Source organism: Oncorhynchus mykiss, chromosome 9 (genome assembly GCF_013265735.2).
Source record: "Oncorhynchus mykiss isolate Arlee chromosome 9, USDA_OmykA_1.1, whole genome shotgun sequence".
Classification (NCBI taxonomy): domain Eukaryota; kingdom Metazoa; phylum Chordata; class Actinopteri; order Salmoniformes; family Salmonidae; genus Oncorhynchus; species Oncorhynchus mykiss.
Genome location: NC_048573.1, coordinates 18,655,260 through 18,673,564, shown reverse-complemented (window position 1 = coordinate 18,673,564; position 18,305 = coordinate 18,655,260). Strand labels below are relative to the sequence as shown.

General features: G+C 44.0%; 1 protein-coding gene across 1 annotated transcript; it reads right to left on the bottom strand.

The window, feature by feature from the left end:
* Positions 1-246: 246 nt before the first annotated feature.
* On the bottom strand, positions 247-17,388 carry LOC110531664 (protein MB21D2). Its single transcript, XM_021614983.2, has 6 exons — positions 17,113-17,388; positions 16,104-16,318; positions 2,804-2,988; positions 2,385-2,585; positions 1,876-2,259; positions 247-1,233 (listed from the first exon to the last, which is right to left on the bottom strand). Exons 2-6 carry the CDS (start codon positions 16,303-16,305, stop codon positions 628-630), a joined length of 1,578 nt encoding a protein of 525 aa, XP_021470658.1. The 5' UTR covers positions 16,306-16,318; positions 17,113-17,388; the 3' UTR covers positions 247-627.
* Positions 17,389-18,305: the final 917 nt, after the last annotated feature.

Below are 18,305 nucleotides of genomic sequence, written 5' to 3'. Positions count from 1 at the left end.
TATAGAAAGAAAATACTATTTGTTCAAAGACATTGCCCCACACCAAATTACATTCAGATACATCATAGTTGAATATAAAAACAAATGGAGAATCCTGGTACTATCACCCACTTTGATTGGGCAGGGGGGGAAAAAGGGGCAAATACAGTTTCTCATTAGTGTGGAGAGGAGAAATCCTTTGGGTAAGCCATGCCATTGAATGGGAGCAGCAGCAGACTTTCTTCATTCTAAAGCGGTTCTTTATTCTAAAAAAAAAAAAAAAAACATCTCCTTACAGCAAGCTCATAAAAGAGCATCAGTCGCCGTGGTAACTCAACGAGCATTTTTCCTGTGGTGAGGTCTCTTTATGACATCACTCACTGCTAAATGGATAGAAGAGTGTTGGTTTCTCTAGCCTAGGGCTCTCTAGGGTCAGCCTCCTGCTCCTGGGAGAGTGCAAAGGTGTTTTTGGTAGTGTCATAGTTCAGCAGCGTCGTTAGCATCATTGTCGTTAGCCTCCAGGAGGGGGTGGGATAGGAGAGCAGTGAGGCTCTGTAGTGTTTTGACTCTCGAGCCTTCCTAGTTGACTCGCCGTTTTACATGTGTTTTGAAGAGAGTGTGTGTTGATAGCACACCATTACTCTCAGGTCAGTAGAACTTGTCATCGATGCGGAAGTGCGGCCTTGTGACATCATCGGGGTTGAGAAAAACAGAAATCGACTTCCCGGGGTTCTCGGTCACCAGCTGCTGCAGCCTGGCAGCCAGTTTGTCGTCCGAGGGCGAGATGATGCCGCTGGCTGGGTAACCTTGCCTGGGCGACCCTCCGTGCCCGTTGGTAGCGCTCGCCGCTTCCCTCTTCAGCTGGCTCGCCTGTCTGGCCTGGTCCAGGGCCGCACGTAGGTGCTCGGTCGGGTCAGATCGGACATGGGCCAGCTTCCGGGCCACCAGCAGGGCTTGGCTGTCCGACAGGTGTTCCAGCATGTTGCACTGGGGCAGAAAGTAGTTGGGACAGTTCTTACCCAGGATGCAGTGGGCCAGATCATCCAGGAGGCCCAGGAGGAGGCGGGCAGGGGTTTCTGGGTCAGGCGAGGAGAGGTAGGCGGGCGGTAGGCGGTCACAGGCCCAGAAGAGGAGGGTGCGGAGGTGGTAGGGGCTGAGGCCAGTGCGGGGGCGAGCCAGGAGGCGGGAGAGGACAGCCTTGGCAGCCTGGAAGGCCTGGGCCATGGGGTACGGGATGCACTTCTTCAGCTGCACCTGGAGACAGACATGACAGGAGACAATGATATGGCAGCCAGGTCAGACTGAATTGAATCAAATACACTTTATTAATCCCACGAGGGGTAATCAGATTTGTCACCAGCAAGACGCAACCAGCATTAACAGACGGTACACATGCATGCCCCAGAGACACAGCCTGGATCGATGTTATACCGAGTCATTGTCAACGGCACTTGAAGACCGTTAAGAACCTTACTACTTTCATATTTAAAATGTTCCACCGGTAAGTGAACTTGTACTTCCGCTCAGTTTTATTTAACAGTAAGGTCAGTGGTGCACAAAGTAAACACCAGAATAGGACGGACTTCGGCAACGACTAAGAGTATGACACAGAAGGCTAAAACTTTTATGCTGTTTTGGTCCCGCAGCTATCATGTTGTAGCAGCATGAAGCACACCTGTGCACATACTCTGGGTGAGTGCATCGAGTTTATCTGCAATTATTTTGGCTGCTTGTGGCAATTACATACCGCTGAGTTTTAGTTGAACAAATTAGGCTAGCTGGCCATTGTTGTCCAGCAGAAATCCCATGCCCAATCTAACTAACTATACAGCTATTCAAAAGAAGAAGCTACCCGATGGTTAACTAGCCAACTACAACGTGCAGCTAGCTACCCACCTCGCTGCGTGAGAAGGCCAGCCTCCACTCCCGGTCGGGCCTCCCCCCCAGCGGAGCCGGGCAGGGCAGCAGGTAGAACCCAGAGATGGCCTCCTCCTCTGTGATCTTCCCGTCCCAGAAGTGGTTGGCCGTCAGCCAGCCCTGGGCCACGGCGGGCCAGCCCCGGAAGGACACCACTGGCAGCAGGTCATAGAGCACCCGGCTGGAGCCCGCCTGGAGGATGAGGGTGGTCAGGGGCCCGTTGCGTTCCAGCCTCTCTGGGACGGGGATGCCTCTCTTGGGGGAACGCCTCAGCTCATCCACCGCCTCACCCACCACTCCCCAGAACCAGTCAGCCACCAGCGCCGGGGACATGTAGCAGCCATCCAGAGACTGGTGGGGCGACTAGAATCAAATACAAATTGAACTTCATTAAAACCAATGCAACACACCTGACAGTAAAATACAATAACACAGTCAAATACAAAACTAAAAGCACTAAAAGAGAAGAACATTAGAAAACGCATTACGTAGAGTGAGGGGGGGACGGCACCAGAGGCTTTGTGACCCATTTCCCTTTTCTCTTCCTCATCATCATCATCGTCGTCGGGGGGTGAGTCTGTCTCCTCCTGGCAGCAGATCCTCCATCTTGCCTGGGTGTTGGGGTCGCAGAGCCGCAGGGAGAGCCAGGAGTGGCAGGGGGGCGACTGGCGCATGTCCAGGGTGACCGGCTGGTTGACATTAGAAGAAACAATACTTCATTACACTTTTTCCTGAGAAAACACTAGTATTTGTTTTGCATCAAACTTCATATGACACAACATAGATAAAAACGTTTAAAAAAGGGCACAGTAAAAACGTCACATACATCACAAAAACACAACTTAATATCAATAAGACACATACAAAACAAATGAAACGTTTCCCATTCCATCCGTACTGCACCAACCTGGTTGCGATCATGGAGCTTGAGGGCGGGCACCAAGAGGGTGAAGTCCAGGTCGAAATCGGCCCCCTTAGCGTAGTCCCCCAGCTCCTCTGGGTTGAGGTCCAGAACCCCCTCCCTGGCACCCCCAGACAGGAGCAGGTACTCATTGGCCACCGGGAGACGCTGGTCCACCTTCTGTACAAGGCCTGGAGGAAGAAAACATACAAAGAATGAGCATAATATGAAATTCTAAAAGCAGACCTTGAGCAGTTCTTCTTGGTCAGAAGCAAACTCAATGCATACATTCATGAAGTATTCATGAAAAAGCGCAGTAGTGATACTGACAAAAGTATGTGTGAACCATTTCAGGAAGCTTTTTTTCAGTCGCACGTCACTACTTCACAGGAGAGCCATTTGAATGTACATTTATTATTTTATTATCCAAATGTGTTTTTTATTAAAGAAATGCCTTCTGGAACATGTCAACTTTCATGTGCTTGAATAACAACGCTGAGCCGTTGTTGCTCCTAAATGTTTCCACTTCACAATAACAGCTCTTACAGTTGACTTACAGCTGTAGCAGGGCAAAAAATTTGACAAACTGGAAAGGTGGCATCCTATGACGGTGCCACAGAGCTCTTCAGTAAGGCCATCCCACTGGCAATGTTTGTCTATGGAGATTGCATGGCGGTGTGCTCAATTTTATACACCTGCCAGCAATGGTTGTGGCTGAAATCCACTCATTTGAAGGGGTGTCCACATACACTATATATACAAAAGTATGTACAAGGGTGAACATGAGTGGGGTAAACACCTACACAATGAAACAAGTAGATTTGACTCATTACAGGAAACTAGGCGTCTGTCGCACGTCACTACTTCACAGGAGAGGCATTTGAACGTAAACATCTATTTTTTCATCAAAAAGCAACATTTTGGGCCAGAAATGCCTTCTGAAACATGTAAACTTTCATGTGCCTTAAACGTGTAAGCCACCTGTGAATATAATTGTTAACCTGTCTGGGAACGGGGTTCCGCTAGCAGAACCCCTCACCAACAGCCAGTGAAATTGCAGGGCGCCAAATTCAAAACAACAGAAATCTCATAATTCAAATTGTGTGAGGCACCATTTTTTCGAGTTTTTGTCCAACCACTTCCTGGTTGGATCTTCTCAGGTTTTCACCTGCCATACGAGTTCTGTTATACTCACAGACATCATTCAAACAGTTTTAGGAACTTCAGAGTGTTTTATATCCAATACTACTAATAATATGCATATATTAGCATCTGGGACTGAGTAGCAGGCAGTTTACTCTGGGCACGCTTTTCATCCAAAAGTGAAAATGCTGCCCCCTAGCCCAAACAGGTTAAATTACAAGCCCAGCTGATTTAGCCACGGAAAAAGTCAGGAACCTTCCCACTAGCCATGATTGGCTGAGATAATGGATGGTCTAGACATGCCGAGAGATGAGTTTGGATTGGTCTGTCACGTAGCATGCCTCTGTCCATAACATGAGCTGCTCAGTAGGTGTAGATAATCCTTGCTACCGCAGATTTTTGGAAATGTATGGATAACTGTAAAAGTGTTGCTACTGCTCTCAACAACATTGCTGCCCTGAATTTACCAAGTGCTATCGACAAAAGATCAGTGGGAAAAAGTTGGACTACTTTCTGGAGGACGATCGTGTCATGCTGACCCTCTCTGACTCTGAAAATGAATCAGACGATAAGGAAATACCGGATTTAGGTAAGAACATTTTTCATTGAACCAGACATTGTGGAGTCTTCTGATGACAGTGATGGGGAATAAACGGTTATGGTTCATTAGTTAGCTAGGTTACATTTGCATTGCTAATTATAGCCTAATTTTGAACCTAGTTGGTTAGCTTTAGCTACCTGCAGATTCATACTACAGCATTTCATGAATGGTGGCTAGCTATGACAATCAGTTTGTATTGCTAGTAATGTATGAGCTGAGATTATTGTTTAGCTAGCTAGCTAACTTGCATGTGTAAACAAAAACAAAATCCACTTTGCCAGATGATTACATGACCCATCAAGTTAGCCAGGGAGTGATTACAATTGTCATAGCTAGTCATATCAAAAATATAACAACTTGTAACCATTTCACTGTACCTTTCACACAGTCTATCCTGTGCATGTGACAAATAAAACGTAGATTTGACCAGAGACAGTAAGGTGAAGAACATGACCTGCACCAACGTCAGATTATGATATAGGCCAAGATAGCGTATTTTAACTACTACTCGCCACTTTTAGTCTTGAAATCTTTGGTTGTTTACTGCAATACCTTACTCTGTTCAGCACATGGCCTCACATGTGAATCCTTAAAGAGACGGGAGGGGCTAAAGCTTACTAGGGTGTGAATCCGGCTGAATGGGTGTGAACAAAGAGGTGTAAAAAGGGAACCAAAACTTTTTCAAGGGCCATTTCTCAAAAGTTCCTCAACAGCAGTGTATGATATACCATTTTGTAGCAGAGTCTGTAGTTTTATCCAATGTAAAAAAAAAAATGGAATGTTGCTACATAAGACTGAACATAGTTGCTGGGTCATATGAGGTCGACACAGCTCCCTTCGTGACTGCGGCTGGTAGCCTAGTGGTTAGAGTGTTGGGCCAGTAACCGAAAGGTTGCTTGGATAGAATCCCGAGCTCTCGTTCTGCCTCCGAACAAGGCAGTTAACCCACTGTTCCCCGGTAGTCCGTCATTGTAAATAAGAATTTGTTTTTAACTTCTTGGTGACAGGGGGCAGTATTTTCACATCCGGATGAAAATCATGCCCAAATTCAACTGCTTGCTACTCATCCCCAGAAGATAAGATATGCATATTATTAATAGATTTGGATAGGAAATACTCTGAAGTTTCTAAAAACTGTTTAAATCATGTCTGAGTATAATATAACTTATTTAACAGGCAAAACCCAGAGGACAAAACATTCAGATTTATATTTGAGGTCACTCTTTTCAATAAGTTTTCATTGGGAATCCAGATTTCTAAGGGACCTTCTTGCAGTTCATATCGCTTAGACTGGATGTCAACAGTCTTTAGAAATTGGTTGAGGTTATTCCTTTGTGTAATGAAGTACGGCCATCTTGAACGAGGGTCACTTGAAGTGTACTGTTAGATAGAGGCGCGTGACCAGAAAGCATGCTTCAGTTTGTTTTCTTCCTGTATTGAACACAGATCATCCCGTCTTCAATTTCATCGATTATTTACATTAAAAAATTACCTAAAGTTGTATTACAAAAGTAGTTTGAAATGTTTTGGCAAAGTTTACAGGTAACTTTTGAGATATTTTGTAGTCACGTTGCGCAAGTTGGAACCGGTGTTTTTCTGGATCAAACGCGCCAAATAAATTGACATTTTGGATACGGATTTAATCAAACAAAGGGACCATTTGTGATGTTTATGGGACATATTGGAGTGCCAACAAAAGAAGCTCGTCAAAGGTAAGGCGTGAATTATATTTTTATTTCTGTGTTTTGTGTCAGCCTGCAGGATTGAAATATGGTTTCTCTTTGTTTACGGAGGTGCTATCCTCAGATAATAGCATCGTTTGCTTTCGCCGAAAAGCCTTTTTGAAATGTTGACATGTTGGCTGGATTCACAACAAGTGTAGCTTTAATTTGCTATCTTGCATTTAATGAAAGTTTGATTGTTATTCTCCAAATTAGCTGGTTGTCCTCAACCGACCAACCCTGGCTTTCCTCTCCAAGAGGGAGTCTTTACTGAATACAGCCAGACTGACTGTGCCAACTGCTTAGACAGAGGGGGAAAGGAGTGGGAGACTAGGAAATAAAAAAACATGTGTAGCTTCATTTTCATCAAATGAGAACAGAAGTGCCACGCTATCATTTGGCAAGCAGCCACGCAAGTAAATAAGATAACAATGAAAAGGCAAGTTTTTCAGGGGGCAAAAAACAATGAATGCATGGCCATCCTATTTCTAATGTTGTTCATAGAATATATGTAGCCAGCTACATTTCCTAAAAGTTTTTCCTTGAAGTTAATCTGGCATTTTATAGGACAAAGTCTGCTACACTGAGAAAAGTAGTGGATGGGCCCATGTCATCCCAGGCACACCCATGACTCGCCCCTGCCCAGTCATGTGAAATCCATAGATTGGGGCCTAATTAATTTATTTTAATTGACCGATTTCCTCATGAACTGTAATGCCGCATTTATATTTTTGTTCAGTATGAGTCCGACATAAAAATGGTACAATATTTAACGCCACACTACTAGCATTCTATCATCTAGCTTCTGGGAAACAATTTCCCTACCCATCACAACCAAAAACTCTATAAAGAGTTTATGAAGAATACTGCAGCCAATCAAGTACTTAGCTGTGTTCTCAACTATGGTAGCTCTAAATCCAGGCTGTTTTTTTCTACAGAGTGTGTATTACTGACAGAAAAGGACATAATGAGCGCAGAGAAAGAGAGAGGGGAAGAAGGAGCATACAGAGCACCAAGCAATAATCAGATAGAGAAATCAAATCTGTCAGTTCCCCTCCCCCCAAAAAATTGAGAAGCCAAGTACAGCGGAGGTCGAGAAAATATCTTACAGACAGGCAAAGGGCAGAGTTGGCGAGCAGGAACTTCCTCTGATTTGTTCTCTCTACAGTTGATCAATTGGGTCAAATGGGGAGCAGAGATCTTTGTCTCATCTCTCCAGTAGCTAGTGTGGTGCTCAGAGAGGAGAGGGAAAAAGAGAGAGATGGGGAAGGAACGAAAGAGGGAAAGATCGAAAGAGAACGATGGGGAAGGAGACAAGAGAGGGAGACAGATTCTCTCTCTCCACTAATGAGGCCCTGGATGTTAGTCTGTTTGACCCAGAGGAGATGTGAGGCTGTTCCAGAGAACACAATCTACATTCTAATCCCATGGGCCACTTACTGTCTGTCTCCTTTGCGCATACAGAAACACAGGCAAACCATGACGTACATGGAAACAAGTCTACAAAGGTTGTGGCCAACAGTTTAGGTTACATCATTTTAGGTGAGGTCCAAAAAAGCTTTGGAGCTTGGATGAGAAACTCTACAGTAAGGACCACACTAGCCTAGTTTTCAAAACTAAAAAGTCCCTCTGTGTTTGAGGAGTACTGATATTAATGAATCCAGTTGTCATTTAAAACAGCCCCAGTGCGATGCACCCAGCTAACTGGGAGGTCACACACACACAGCAGGTAACTGGGAGGTCAATCATAGCGGATCTCATTTCCATAGAGCCAGTCGGGGAACTGTGACGATTAGCACTGGAGAGCTGCCCAAGATTGCGGTCTCACACACAAAATGACACACTGACAAACTCCCCATAACGGACAGTGCAGAGAGTGATGAAAACCTTTGAATCACCATTCAAAGTGTGTTGCCATGTTCAGATTCACAGTAGCGTAGCCTATATGGTGCTACAGTATAAACATAGTAATGTCATTCTGGGGGAGAGGGGGATGTAGAGCAAAACAGAGGAGAGAGGGATGTAGAGCAAGAGAGAGGGATGTAGAGCAAGAGAGAGGGATGTAGAGCAAGAGAGAGGGATGTAGAGCAAAAGAGAGGGATGTAGAGCAAAAGAGGGATGTAGAGCAAAAGAGAGGGATGTAGAGCAAAAGAGAGGGATGTAGAGCAAAAGAGGGATGTAGAGCAAAAGAGAGGGATGTAGAGCAAAAGAGGGATGTAGAGCAAAAGAGAGGGATGTAGAGCAAAATAGAGGGGAGAGGGATGTAGAGCAAAAGTGAGGAGGGATGTAGAGTAAAAGAGAGGAGAGTGGGATGTAGAGCAAGAGAGAGGGATGTAGAGCAAGAGAGAGGGATGTAGAGCAAAAGAGAGGGATGTAGAGCAAAAGAGAGGAGAGAGGGATGCAGAGTAAAAGAGAGAAGAGAGAGATGCAGAGTAAAAGAAAGGGTAAGAGTAGCTGTGTAAATACATCGACACCCAATGGAAAAGTTGGGATGCTGGACAGTAGGCCTTTCAATTATTTTTAAAGCTAAGACAGGCCAAACCATCCAATAATTCGTGAAACACAGATCCTGCCAACAGAGAGCGTTTCACCAATTCAATTACCATGGAGCGCTTTCTCTCTGCTTTACACTCATTTGCTCTTTTAAAGAGCAAACAATTAGCCCCAGAAAGGCATTATCAGCCATCTAAAGAGAATGTGCTTTCAGACAGAGGTGGATTAACACACACATGTAGTTGTCAGTCATAGGTAGGTTCTGCTGTGTGTGGGTTGCTCCCTGCCGACTCCCATGTTTATGAATTCTCATCTAGCTTTTAAAATAGGCCTCGCTCATTCTTTAAATAAAACAGACTGAGAAATTGTTCCCATTTTATCCGATTGGGTGTAATGTCTGGGATTATTAGAACGACGAGAAACCCCCTTTTGAAGCTGAAGAGGGTCAAAGGCTATCTAACACTGGGCAGCATAACCAAGGTTATTGAAAGGTGTGCGTGTGTGATCCATAGAGTTCTGTAGTGCAGAGTTGAATAGAGCGATGGGTCGTGTTCAGGGACAGATCAGATTGGGCTATTAAAAATCTGAACACAATATGTCCCTTTGGGTTTTCACACATGGCAAATGTCAAATTGCTTTTCATGTAATGTACATTAAAAGTGATTCACTAAATGGAGGGAGAGATAGACCAGAGAAAGAGAGCCCAGAGGGAGAGAGTAATGTACATTTAGCTGTAGCAGTTCAACCATACGACGGCACTCGCATGGTTAATTATCAGTTAGTCTTCCGTTAATGAGCTGTAACCTTCCTGCTGCCCATACGACCCTACACCAGAGGGACAGGGTCATATGGATAGGGTCGCTACACACACACAGAGCAGTTCATAGACGGGAGACTTGGTGTGCTTTAGCAAACGTAGGAGGAGATGCAGTCAGAACAACGATGGTGCTAGCGGAGCTGCTATGACAGTGAGTGACTAAGGCTAGTTGAAAATCAATTCCATCCCGACTCCCCCCAGACCCAACTCATCAGAACGCACCCACCCCATGATCCAACTAGCAATTTAGACCAGTCCCATGTACATTACGCACCACAGAAATAATAGATGGATGCACTCTTGGGTAAATAAATTAAACAAGCTCTAGTAAAAATAGTTTTGGGGGTGTGGATTGTACTGTAGTATATGGAGTAGAATTACACACCACTGTCAAACCATGAAGCTGGGAGAGAACGCGCAACGGTGATAGTTCATTGATTTGCGCAGGACATGCAGCCTACAAAGTTACAATTACAGGATAGTTCATTTCAACTGATATTAAATTATAATAGGGCCTATTTAAATAATTCATAGGTTGACTCTCTCTTGCGCTCATAACATGGGACTAGAATAAGATCAAAAGAGCTCTCTTCACGAGAGCTTAATGTCTATGGGTCTGAATAAATAACTGTCTGCTCTACGCGTCGCTCATTCTCGCTTTCTAACTGCACAAGTATTTTACATTCAGCAACAACAACAAAAAAAAGAGCAAGCTTGCGACGCTCTTCGAACAGTATATTAGTACATTTTTTTTTTAAATGTAAAAGTCTTTAAAATGTCCAACCTATTATAGTCCAGCTTTTCCTGGGACTGCACAAGAGGAGAGCAGGGGTGTGTATTCCTAACGCGTCAGAGAACAGTAAGACATCGACTAGATGAGTTAGAAGCTTATGCATAGTAACCCATCATACATGAGCTAAACACAAGGTTAATACGGCATTGAGTGTATTACCTGCGCAATGCATAGTTCCATATCTTTTTAAAAACAGAGCATATACACACAGGCTAAATTGACATAGCACAGTGCAAGAAAAAAACTAGTTAGATTATGAAATGACAGGTGCGCTCACAGTCAGAGCACGCAGTTTGAAAATCTCCCCCAAAAGACAACGCAACGAAGAACGGTATTGTCGCTTTCGAGTGAGTACAACACTAGTCTGTAGTGTAAACTACAGTGAATATGTCTTCTAAATAAAACGCTCAAAAGATCTGCGTTTTGAATGCATGTTTCATTCAAACTGCATCTAGCCGAGGCCCGATTAGGCAACCATTTGGATCAGTGGGTCTACTCTTGACAGTTAACAAGGCCCAGAAATGCTATTTGAATGGAGTGCGCACCGGTTTAATTAAAGCAAGGATATTACTGTGTAGCCTGCTGAAAGGCTATGCGGGAGCAAATGTATTGGTCACAAAAAAAGTAATCAGCTGATAAGATGATACATGAATAGTGAACTGCACTCCATACCGAGATGCACCGTGTCCCCACGTGAGACCAACAATATTCTTTGGGAACACTCCCACTCTCTGTAGTGATTTGCTCATGTCAAACGAGGCCTAACCGACCTTTCAGATTCTCTGGGAGAACTTCAAAAGCCTGCGACACACGCGCCAAATTTTCATTCCCATATAAGCGACGGTACTGAACTCTTTCACGGCGGCTTCATCTGAATTCACCTCAAGGGCTCCAGCGTGAGCTGCTGTGTCTGCCGGCTGCCAGAGCTACAGTGGACCGTAGGTATTTACAGTGACATTCCTCAAAAAGTATGCGAGTGGGAGCGACGCCCTGAGAACAGAAGTTATAAAATACAGACCAACTTGGGATCAGTCAACACAACCATTACACAACCGATCATTACCTGAACACAGGCTGAATGACAGTAGCTGCTACAGCCTAGCCCGTAGCCATAAAAACAATAACTCAATATTCAGTTCACATTCTGACAGTGATTGGGTTGGCATTACTGACAGAGAAACATGCTAGAAATCTTTAATCAATCTAGCTAGCTTGATTTTAGTGAAAAGTTATATTATCAAATATTATTCAATATGAAAGAGATTATGACATTGAAAACCACTGTCAGAGGGACGAGCCGAAACGCAGACCACAAAAAACAAGCTCTGTGGGAAGAAACAAAACCCCTTGTTTGGGCGTTTTGGTTTTGTTTAGTCTTTCAGCCTCAACTCTGTGGGTCTGGACTTCTTAAGAGACAACGGCTGACTTGCGCCCCGTTCTTAGTTTTTGTGTCGGCTGAACGTGAAATGGAGCTCCCTTCCTGTTTCCAACCCTCTGGCCTTCTTTGTGTTTGAATTAAACCGACGTTAACGCTGTATAAAAAGGGGTTCCCGAGTGACGCAGCGGTCTAAGACACTGCATCTCAGTGCAAGAGGAGTCACTGCAGTACCTGGTTCGAATCCAGGCTGCATCACATCCGGCCGTGATCGGGAGTCCAATAGGGTGGTGCACAACTGGCCTAGCGTCGTCCAGATTTGACTGGGGTAGGCCATCATTGTAAATAAGAATTTGTTCTTAACTGACTTGCCTAGTTAAATAAAGGTTCAATGTAAATTAATAAATAAAACATAGGCTTGTTTAATGAGCTCTATGGGGAAGGCGAGGTCAGCCGTAGTCAGAGACACAAAGAGAATGTGCAAATCTAAAGCCAAATGGCCCCATAATCTAGTGCACTACTTTTGATCAGGGCCAAAGGGGCACTAAACTGGGAGTAGGGAGCCATTTGGGATACAACTTAAGACAGGATGTGGGGGTCAAAGATGGGGAGGGAACCTGTGGTGATTTTACATGGAAACTCAGTGAATGAAGCGCTACTAGACGGCAAATCCACTCTAACGTAATTACGCTGAGACTCACATTTTTCACTTTAAAATGTATGCCAAACAAAATCCATTGATTTAAAAGTTTATGCGCAAGGACAACTTAATGGAAGAACAATGTAGATGCAAAGTTTGGTACTGACGAATTACGGCACAAACCATCATGCTGTTACCAAACTTTGCATCTGCACTGTTCAAGTAAATCTGTTGTCAAATGTTATTGTTACTATTTTTTTTTTTTAAATCTATGGATTTTAATTAACATACATTTTAAAAAGTTTAGAATCTGTAGAATTTGTCCTGTTGGTGAACCTTCACCCCAGTCTGAGGTCCTGAGCAGTCTCCCAGTCCATGCCGCTGAAAAACATCCCCACAGCATGATATTGCCACCATCATGCTTCACTGTAGGGATGGTGCCAGGTTTCCTCCAGACGTGACACTTGGCATTCAAGCCCAAGTGTTCAATCTTGGTTTCATCAGACTAGAAAATCTTGTTTCTCATGGTCTGAGAATCCTTTAGCAAACTACAAGCAGACTGTCATGAGCCTTTTACTGAGGAGTGGCTTCTGTCTGGACACTACCATAAAGGCCTGATTAGTTCAGTGCTGCAGAGATGGTTGTCCTTCTGGAAGTTTCTCCCATCCCCCAGGAACTCTAGAGCTTTGTCAGAGGGACCATAGGCTTCTTGGTCACCTCCTTTCTACCCCGATTGCTCAGTTTGGCCAGGCGGCCAGCTCTAGGAAGAGTCTTGGTGATTCCAAACTCCTTCCATATAAGAATGATGGAGTCCACTGTGTTCTTGAGCACCTTCAATGTTGCAGAAATTGTTTGGTACTCTTCCCCAGATCTGTACCTTGACACAATCCTGTCTCGGAGCTCAAGGGACAATTCCTTTGACCTCATGGCTTGGTTTTTGCTCTGACATGCACTGTCAACTGTGGGACCTTATATAGACATGTGTGTGCCTTTCCAAATCATGTCCAATCAATTGAATTTACCACAGGTGGACTCCAAATCAAGTTGAGGAAACATCTCAAGGATGATCAATGGAAACAGAATGCACCGGAGTTCAATTTCGAAAAGGGTCTGAATACGTATGTAATTGACGTTGGTTTTGATTTTTTTAATAGATTTCCCCAAAAAATGTAGAACGGTTTTCGCTTTGTTATTTTGGGGTATTGTGTGTAGATTGATGAGGAAAAACACACATTTAAATCAATTTTAGAATAAGACTAACTTAACAAAATGTGGGAAAGTCAAGGGGTCTAAATACTTTCCGAATGCACTGCATCTCTACCTTAAACTGGCAGATTAAGGGGATTTATTTATTTATACTAATTAGATTTCACATCAACCTGAGGGGGTTTAAGCTACACCTCTACAATAATAAGATATATTATCTAACCGTAAATAAGCTAAAATCACTTGTGGTATACAGACATGTTGTTAGACCAAGTACAAACCAGCCTTTGGTCATTATTCTACATTTCCACAACCCATATAGTCCTGTGGGAATTCTAGATCCATGTTTCCACAGGCATGCTATAGGCCAGCCTAACACTGTTTACTGAAGAGCTACCGGGTAAATAAGTGTCTTTTCCTTCCTTGGATCTGTCAAACTGTGGATCTGTTTCACTGTGTGGTGCAATGCATCGCCTCCTCTCTTCTCCCTCTCTGTCAGCACTGAATTCCCGGTGGGGAGCCTCCTGCTTCTCAAACTAGGCTAGAGAGAACTTTTACAAAGACCCAACTAGAAAAGAAAGTCAAACACACACACACGCGGGCTAACATGCACACGGATACAGACACGTAGGCTACGTTTACACAGGCAGCCTAATTCTGATCTTGTCACTAATTGGTATTTAGCCTAATCAGATCAGCTCAAAAAAATATGTGATTTATAAATATTTTTTTACCAGTGGGAAAAAAAAAAAGAGCTGAATTGGGCTGCCTGTGTAAACACAGCCATAGAGATGCACACACACAGACACCACTGCAAATGTTCCATATAAAGAGCTCTAGTAGTTGGGGAGATGTTTCCTTTCAACTGCCTGGGCTCCCTCTTCAAGGTTCTTCAAAAACACGGTGTCACAGTGCTACTCGCTAATGCACACACCGTGCATTTACAAATCATCTTAAATCCTACACTCACACCATCTCTTTTCCCTGTCAAGGTGCAAATTGATATTATTTTTAATGGCAAACGGTTGGAAATTAAAGAGCCGTCAGCCTGACTGACAACGGCGACAGCGACAGAAAGTGGATGAGTTAATTAATACAAAAAAAAGGGGAGGCGCAGGAAAAGAGGGGCAGGGGGAGTCATTCAATCGGGATAGAGGGTTAAGTGTGTGAGTGAGAGTGCAAAATGGTCGAGAGAGAGCGAGAGACCTATCTCACAGATGAGGGAGGACGGGAAGCCATGAGGCTGGTTTTTAATTCAACAGTAATTAAAAAGTGTTAATGACAAACATTGTATTAACATTCCTTACACATGCTTCTCAGTCACCAGGCTTAATAGGATGATAATAGGCACAGATGACTGTTTTTTTTGGGGGGGGGTTTCTCAGGCATGTACAAATTGAGAGAGTGAAGAGAGAAAGAGGGAGGAGAGAGAGAGAGTGAGTAGAGAGAGAGTGGAGAGGGGAGAAAGAGATGAGGAGAGCAAAGAGGAAGAGAAGAGAGAGCTAGAGAGAGTGGCGAGAGCGGAAAAGAGGACGCTAGGCTATCTAGTGCAGAAGTTGAGAGGCAGAGAGATACAGGAGGGTTGCCAGTAAACTAATCCAATATTTGACCGGATTAGAAGAAGGTGCTGTTATGATATTTTAGTGCAAACAATACTCACTGCCAACCATGGCTCCTATTCACAGCTATAGTTACAGGGGGAGTGGACTTAGTGCTAGTTAGCTTGTTTGTATTGTGCTTCCCACTCAAACTGCACATGATCAACAAACAGGCACAATAAGGAGGGGGGGTAAGCAAAACAGAAAGAGAGAAAGAAAGAGAGATGGGTAGAGTAGTAAAACAGAAGAAAGTGAAATAGAGGAGAGGATATGCGGCTCAAGAGAGGGAGGGATCCCGGCCAAAAGGGACTTCGGTTCCAGTTGCACTGGGACAAGCAGAGAGGAGAGGAGAGAGCGTAGGAGCAGGCAAAGGCAGAGCTTGAGGAACAGAGGGAGAGGGAATAGTGCCACCTATTGGACAAAGAACCTCACTTCACCTGGCTGATAAGCATATTAGGACCTTGATCCATGACACAGAAAATAAACACAGCTGAGCCACCACCTTTTCTCTATCTGTACTTATCCACAACCACATTACTCACGATACGTTTTTATCAAGCACACAATAGGCCTTGGTCAAAGTCTTATATACTGTATATGGCATTAATGGACCCGGTATAAGGAATGTTCTTATGCACGACGCAAAGCAGAGTGCCTGGATCCAGCCCTTAGCCGTGGTATATTGGCCATATATCACAAACCCCTGAGGTGCCTTATTGCTATTATAAACTGATTACCAGTGAAATTAGAGCAGAAAAAATAAATGTTGTGTCATACCCGTGCTATACGGTCTGCTATACCACAGTTGTCCGCCAATCAGCATTCAGGGTTCGAAGCACCCAGCTTATAATAATGCTGTCTATATCAGTAGTGAATCAAAAATGTATTAACCCAAATCCTGCCTGTGGGTGAGTCTTACCCAGCATGTTGAAGATGAAGTCTTTGGCCGTGTGGACCTCGAGGGCGAGCTGGTCCCCGAAGTCCCCCTGCTCCAGGGTGACCAGCTCAGACACCTGGGCCGACAGCTGCTCCAGCGTGGCCCCCGACCGGAAGTCCACCTCAGAGGCCTTCTTCAACAGGGCCGGGGTCCGGGGGGCCACCGCACTCATCAGGGACTCCATGGTGAGTCACACCCTATGAAGGAGAGGGAAGGGGCAGACGGGTGTCAGGAATGTTTATCATGGAGGGGAGAGGACAGTTGTTTGCATATTGTGTGTGAGAGGCAAACAAAGTTGATTGTTAACTTTGTTGTTACACTCAGTCCTAGCACTGACTACTGGCTAACTGGATTAATTGGAATTCTGAGGGCGTGACACCAGGAACTTGGAGGGTTGTGAACCATTGTTATGATTATGAATCACACACACATTGATTATTAGCTAATCATATCAACTATTTTACCTAGCTAGCTAACAAGTTAAACTAAGTGTCATTGTTTTGATCTGTTAATCCACAGTAAACGCAGACCTCAAATGAACATCAAAAGTAATATTAATCTCATACACTACGTATACAGTAGTCAAGCAGTGACAGCATGGGCGTTGTCCTCAAAACTAGGTCAATTAGCTAGCTAGTTAACTAACTGGCTAGCATGCTAATTAGCTGGCTAATTTATGAGTCTAACGTTAGCCAGTTATTCAGCTAGCTAGGAAGCAAGTTAACTGCAAATTAGCTTAACACAACAGCCATATTTGGATAACAGTTTAGACTTCCTAACTAGTTCAGATTATTCGGAGAAGACACCGGAGTCGATTTTCGATAATAAATTAGCTAGCTAGCCGGTTGGCGTGTTACCCACACAGGTGGGGATAAGTGCAACAACACAGCTGAGCTAGCAGCAAGCGAGACAGCGATTCCTTCACACACCGCAGCGTTGCATTATTTGACTACACAAATACACATTTGAACAAGCGCGCGCGCACACACACCCTTAGCACGCAGGTCTGGTGAAGTTTCTTTGCTATCTTCCAGGTTTACTGTTTTGGACTTTATATTGAAATCCGACTTCTTCTACCGTCATTTCCAACAGGTCCTCTGCGCCACCTTCCCCCTAGCAACACAGAACCCGGAAATCACGGCGCTGCACTGAGAATCTTGGGATTAGTAGTGTTTGTCATATCGCCCCAAAACTACAAAGCTGATTTGAAGCCTATGATTACATTTGTGTCACTGTAGTTTACTGCAGGTTTTCCCGATGCTCGGTCCTGAGGCCCCACCTGGGTGCACGTTTTGTTTTTTACACTAGCACTACACAAGCTGATTAAAATAATCAAAGCTTGGTGGATGAGTTGGTTATCTGAAACAGCTGTGTAGTGCTGGGGGATTGGGAAACCCTGGACTACTTGTAACGTGGATCACTTGAGATAAGGACAGTGCAGCACAGCCCTGGTCAGAGATTTGATAGGGTACTATGATTATCAAATCTGTTGGAGTCTAATGCGATTAAAAATAAATCTAATACAATTAAAAATCAAGATGATTATTTCCCAATAGAACATGGTGGTTAACATGATTATAAAGCATTTGCATGCAATTAATAGGACTATAATTTACATGATAATTCCAATGTCAATACAGCAAATGCTCTGGCAAACCAACGACCAGCAAAAGAAGCACAACAGAAACCTGAAAACACCATTCAACTTGGAACTGAGTGAGTAATGTTTACTCTGAAGCTACTTTTAAAGCCAAGCAGAAAAATACATTACAATTATATATTTTACTTTATAAGGGCTGAATGCTAAGTTAAGGCTACCAAGCTTGCTAGGACAGAACAGATCTGACTGCAACTTCAATTAGCACTTAGGTTTGAAGTGAGAGGTGTCAAAGCCCTTGAGCCCAACAATGGCAGGATAATTTCACAGCCTCCCCCACCCAAATGCAGAGGCCGTTGAAGCCCCCTCCCTCTGTGCAGAGGTCATTACAATATAGTAACCCCTGGATTCATCTCTATTTTGAACTGATATGCAGCCAGGACACTTCAGTTGTAAATTACCTCAATAAGAAAACAATATTGTTGCTTTGATCACATCAGAAAACATCCTCCTCGCAGTCTCCAAAATACAACAGCCACAGGACTGTTGTCCAAACCTTGTTTGGATGTCATAAAGGACATTCACCG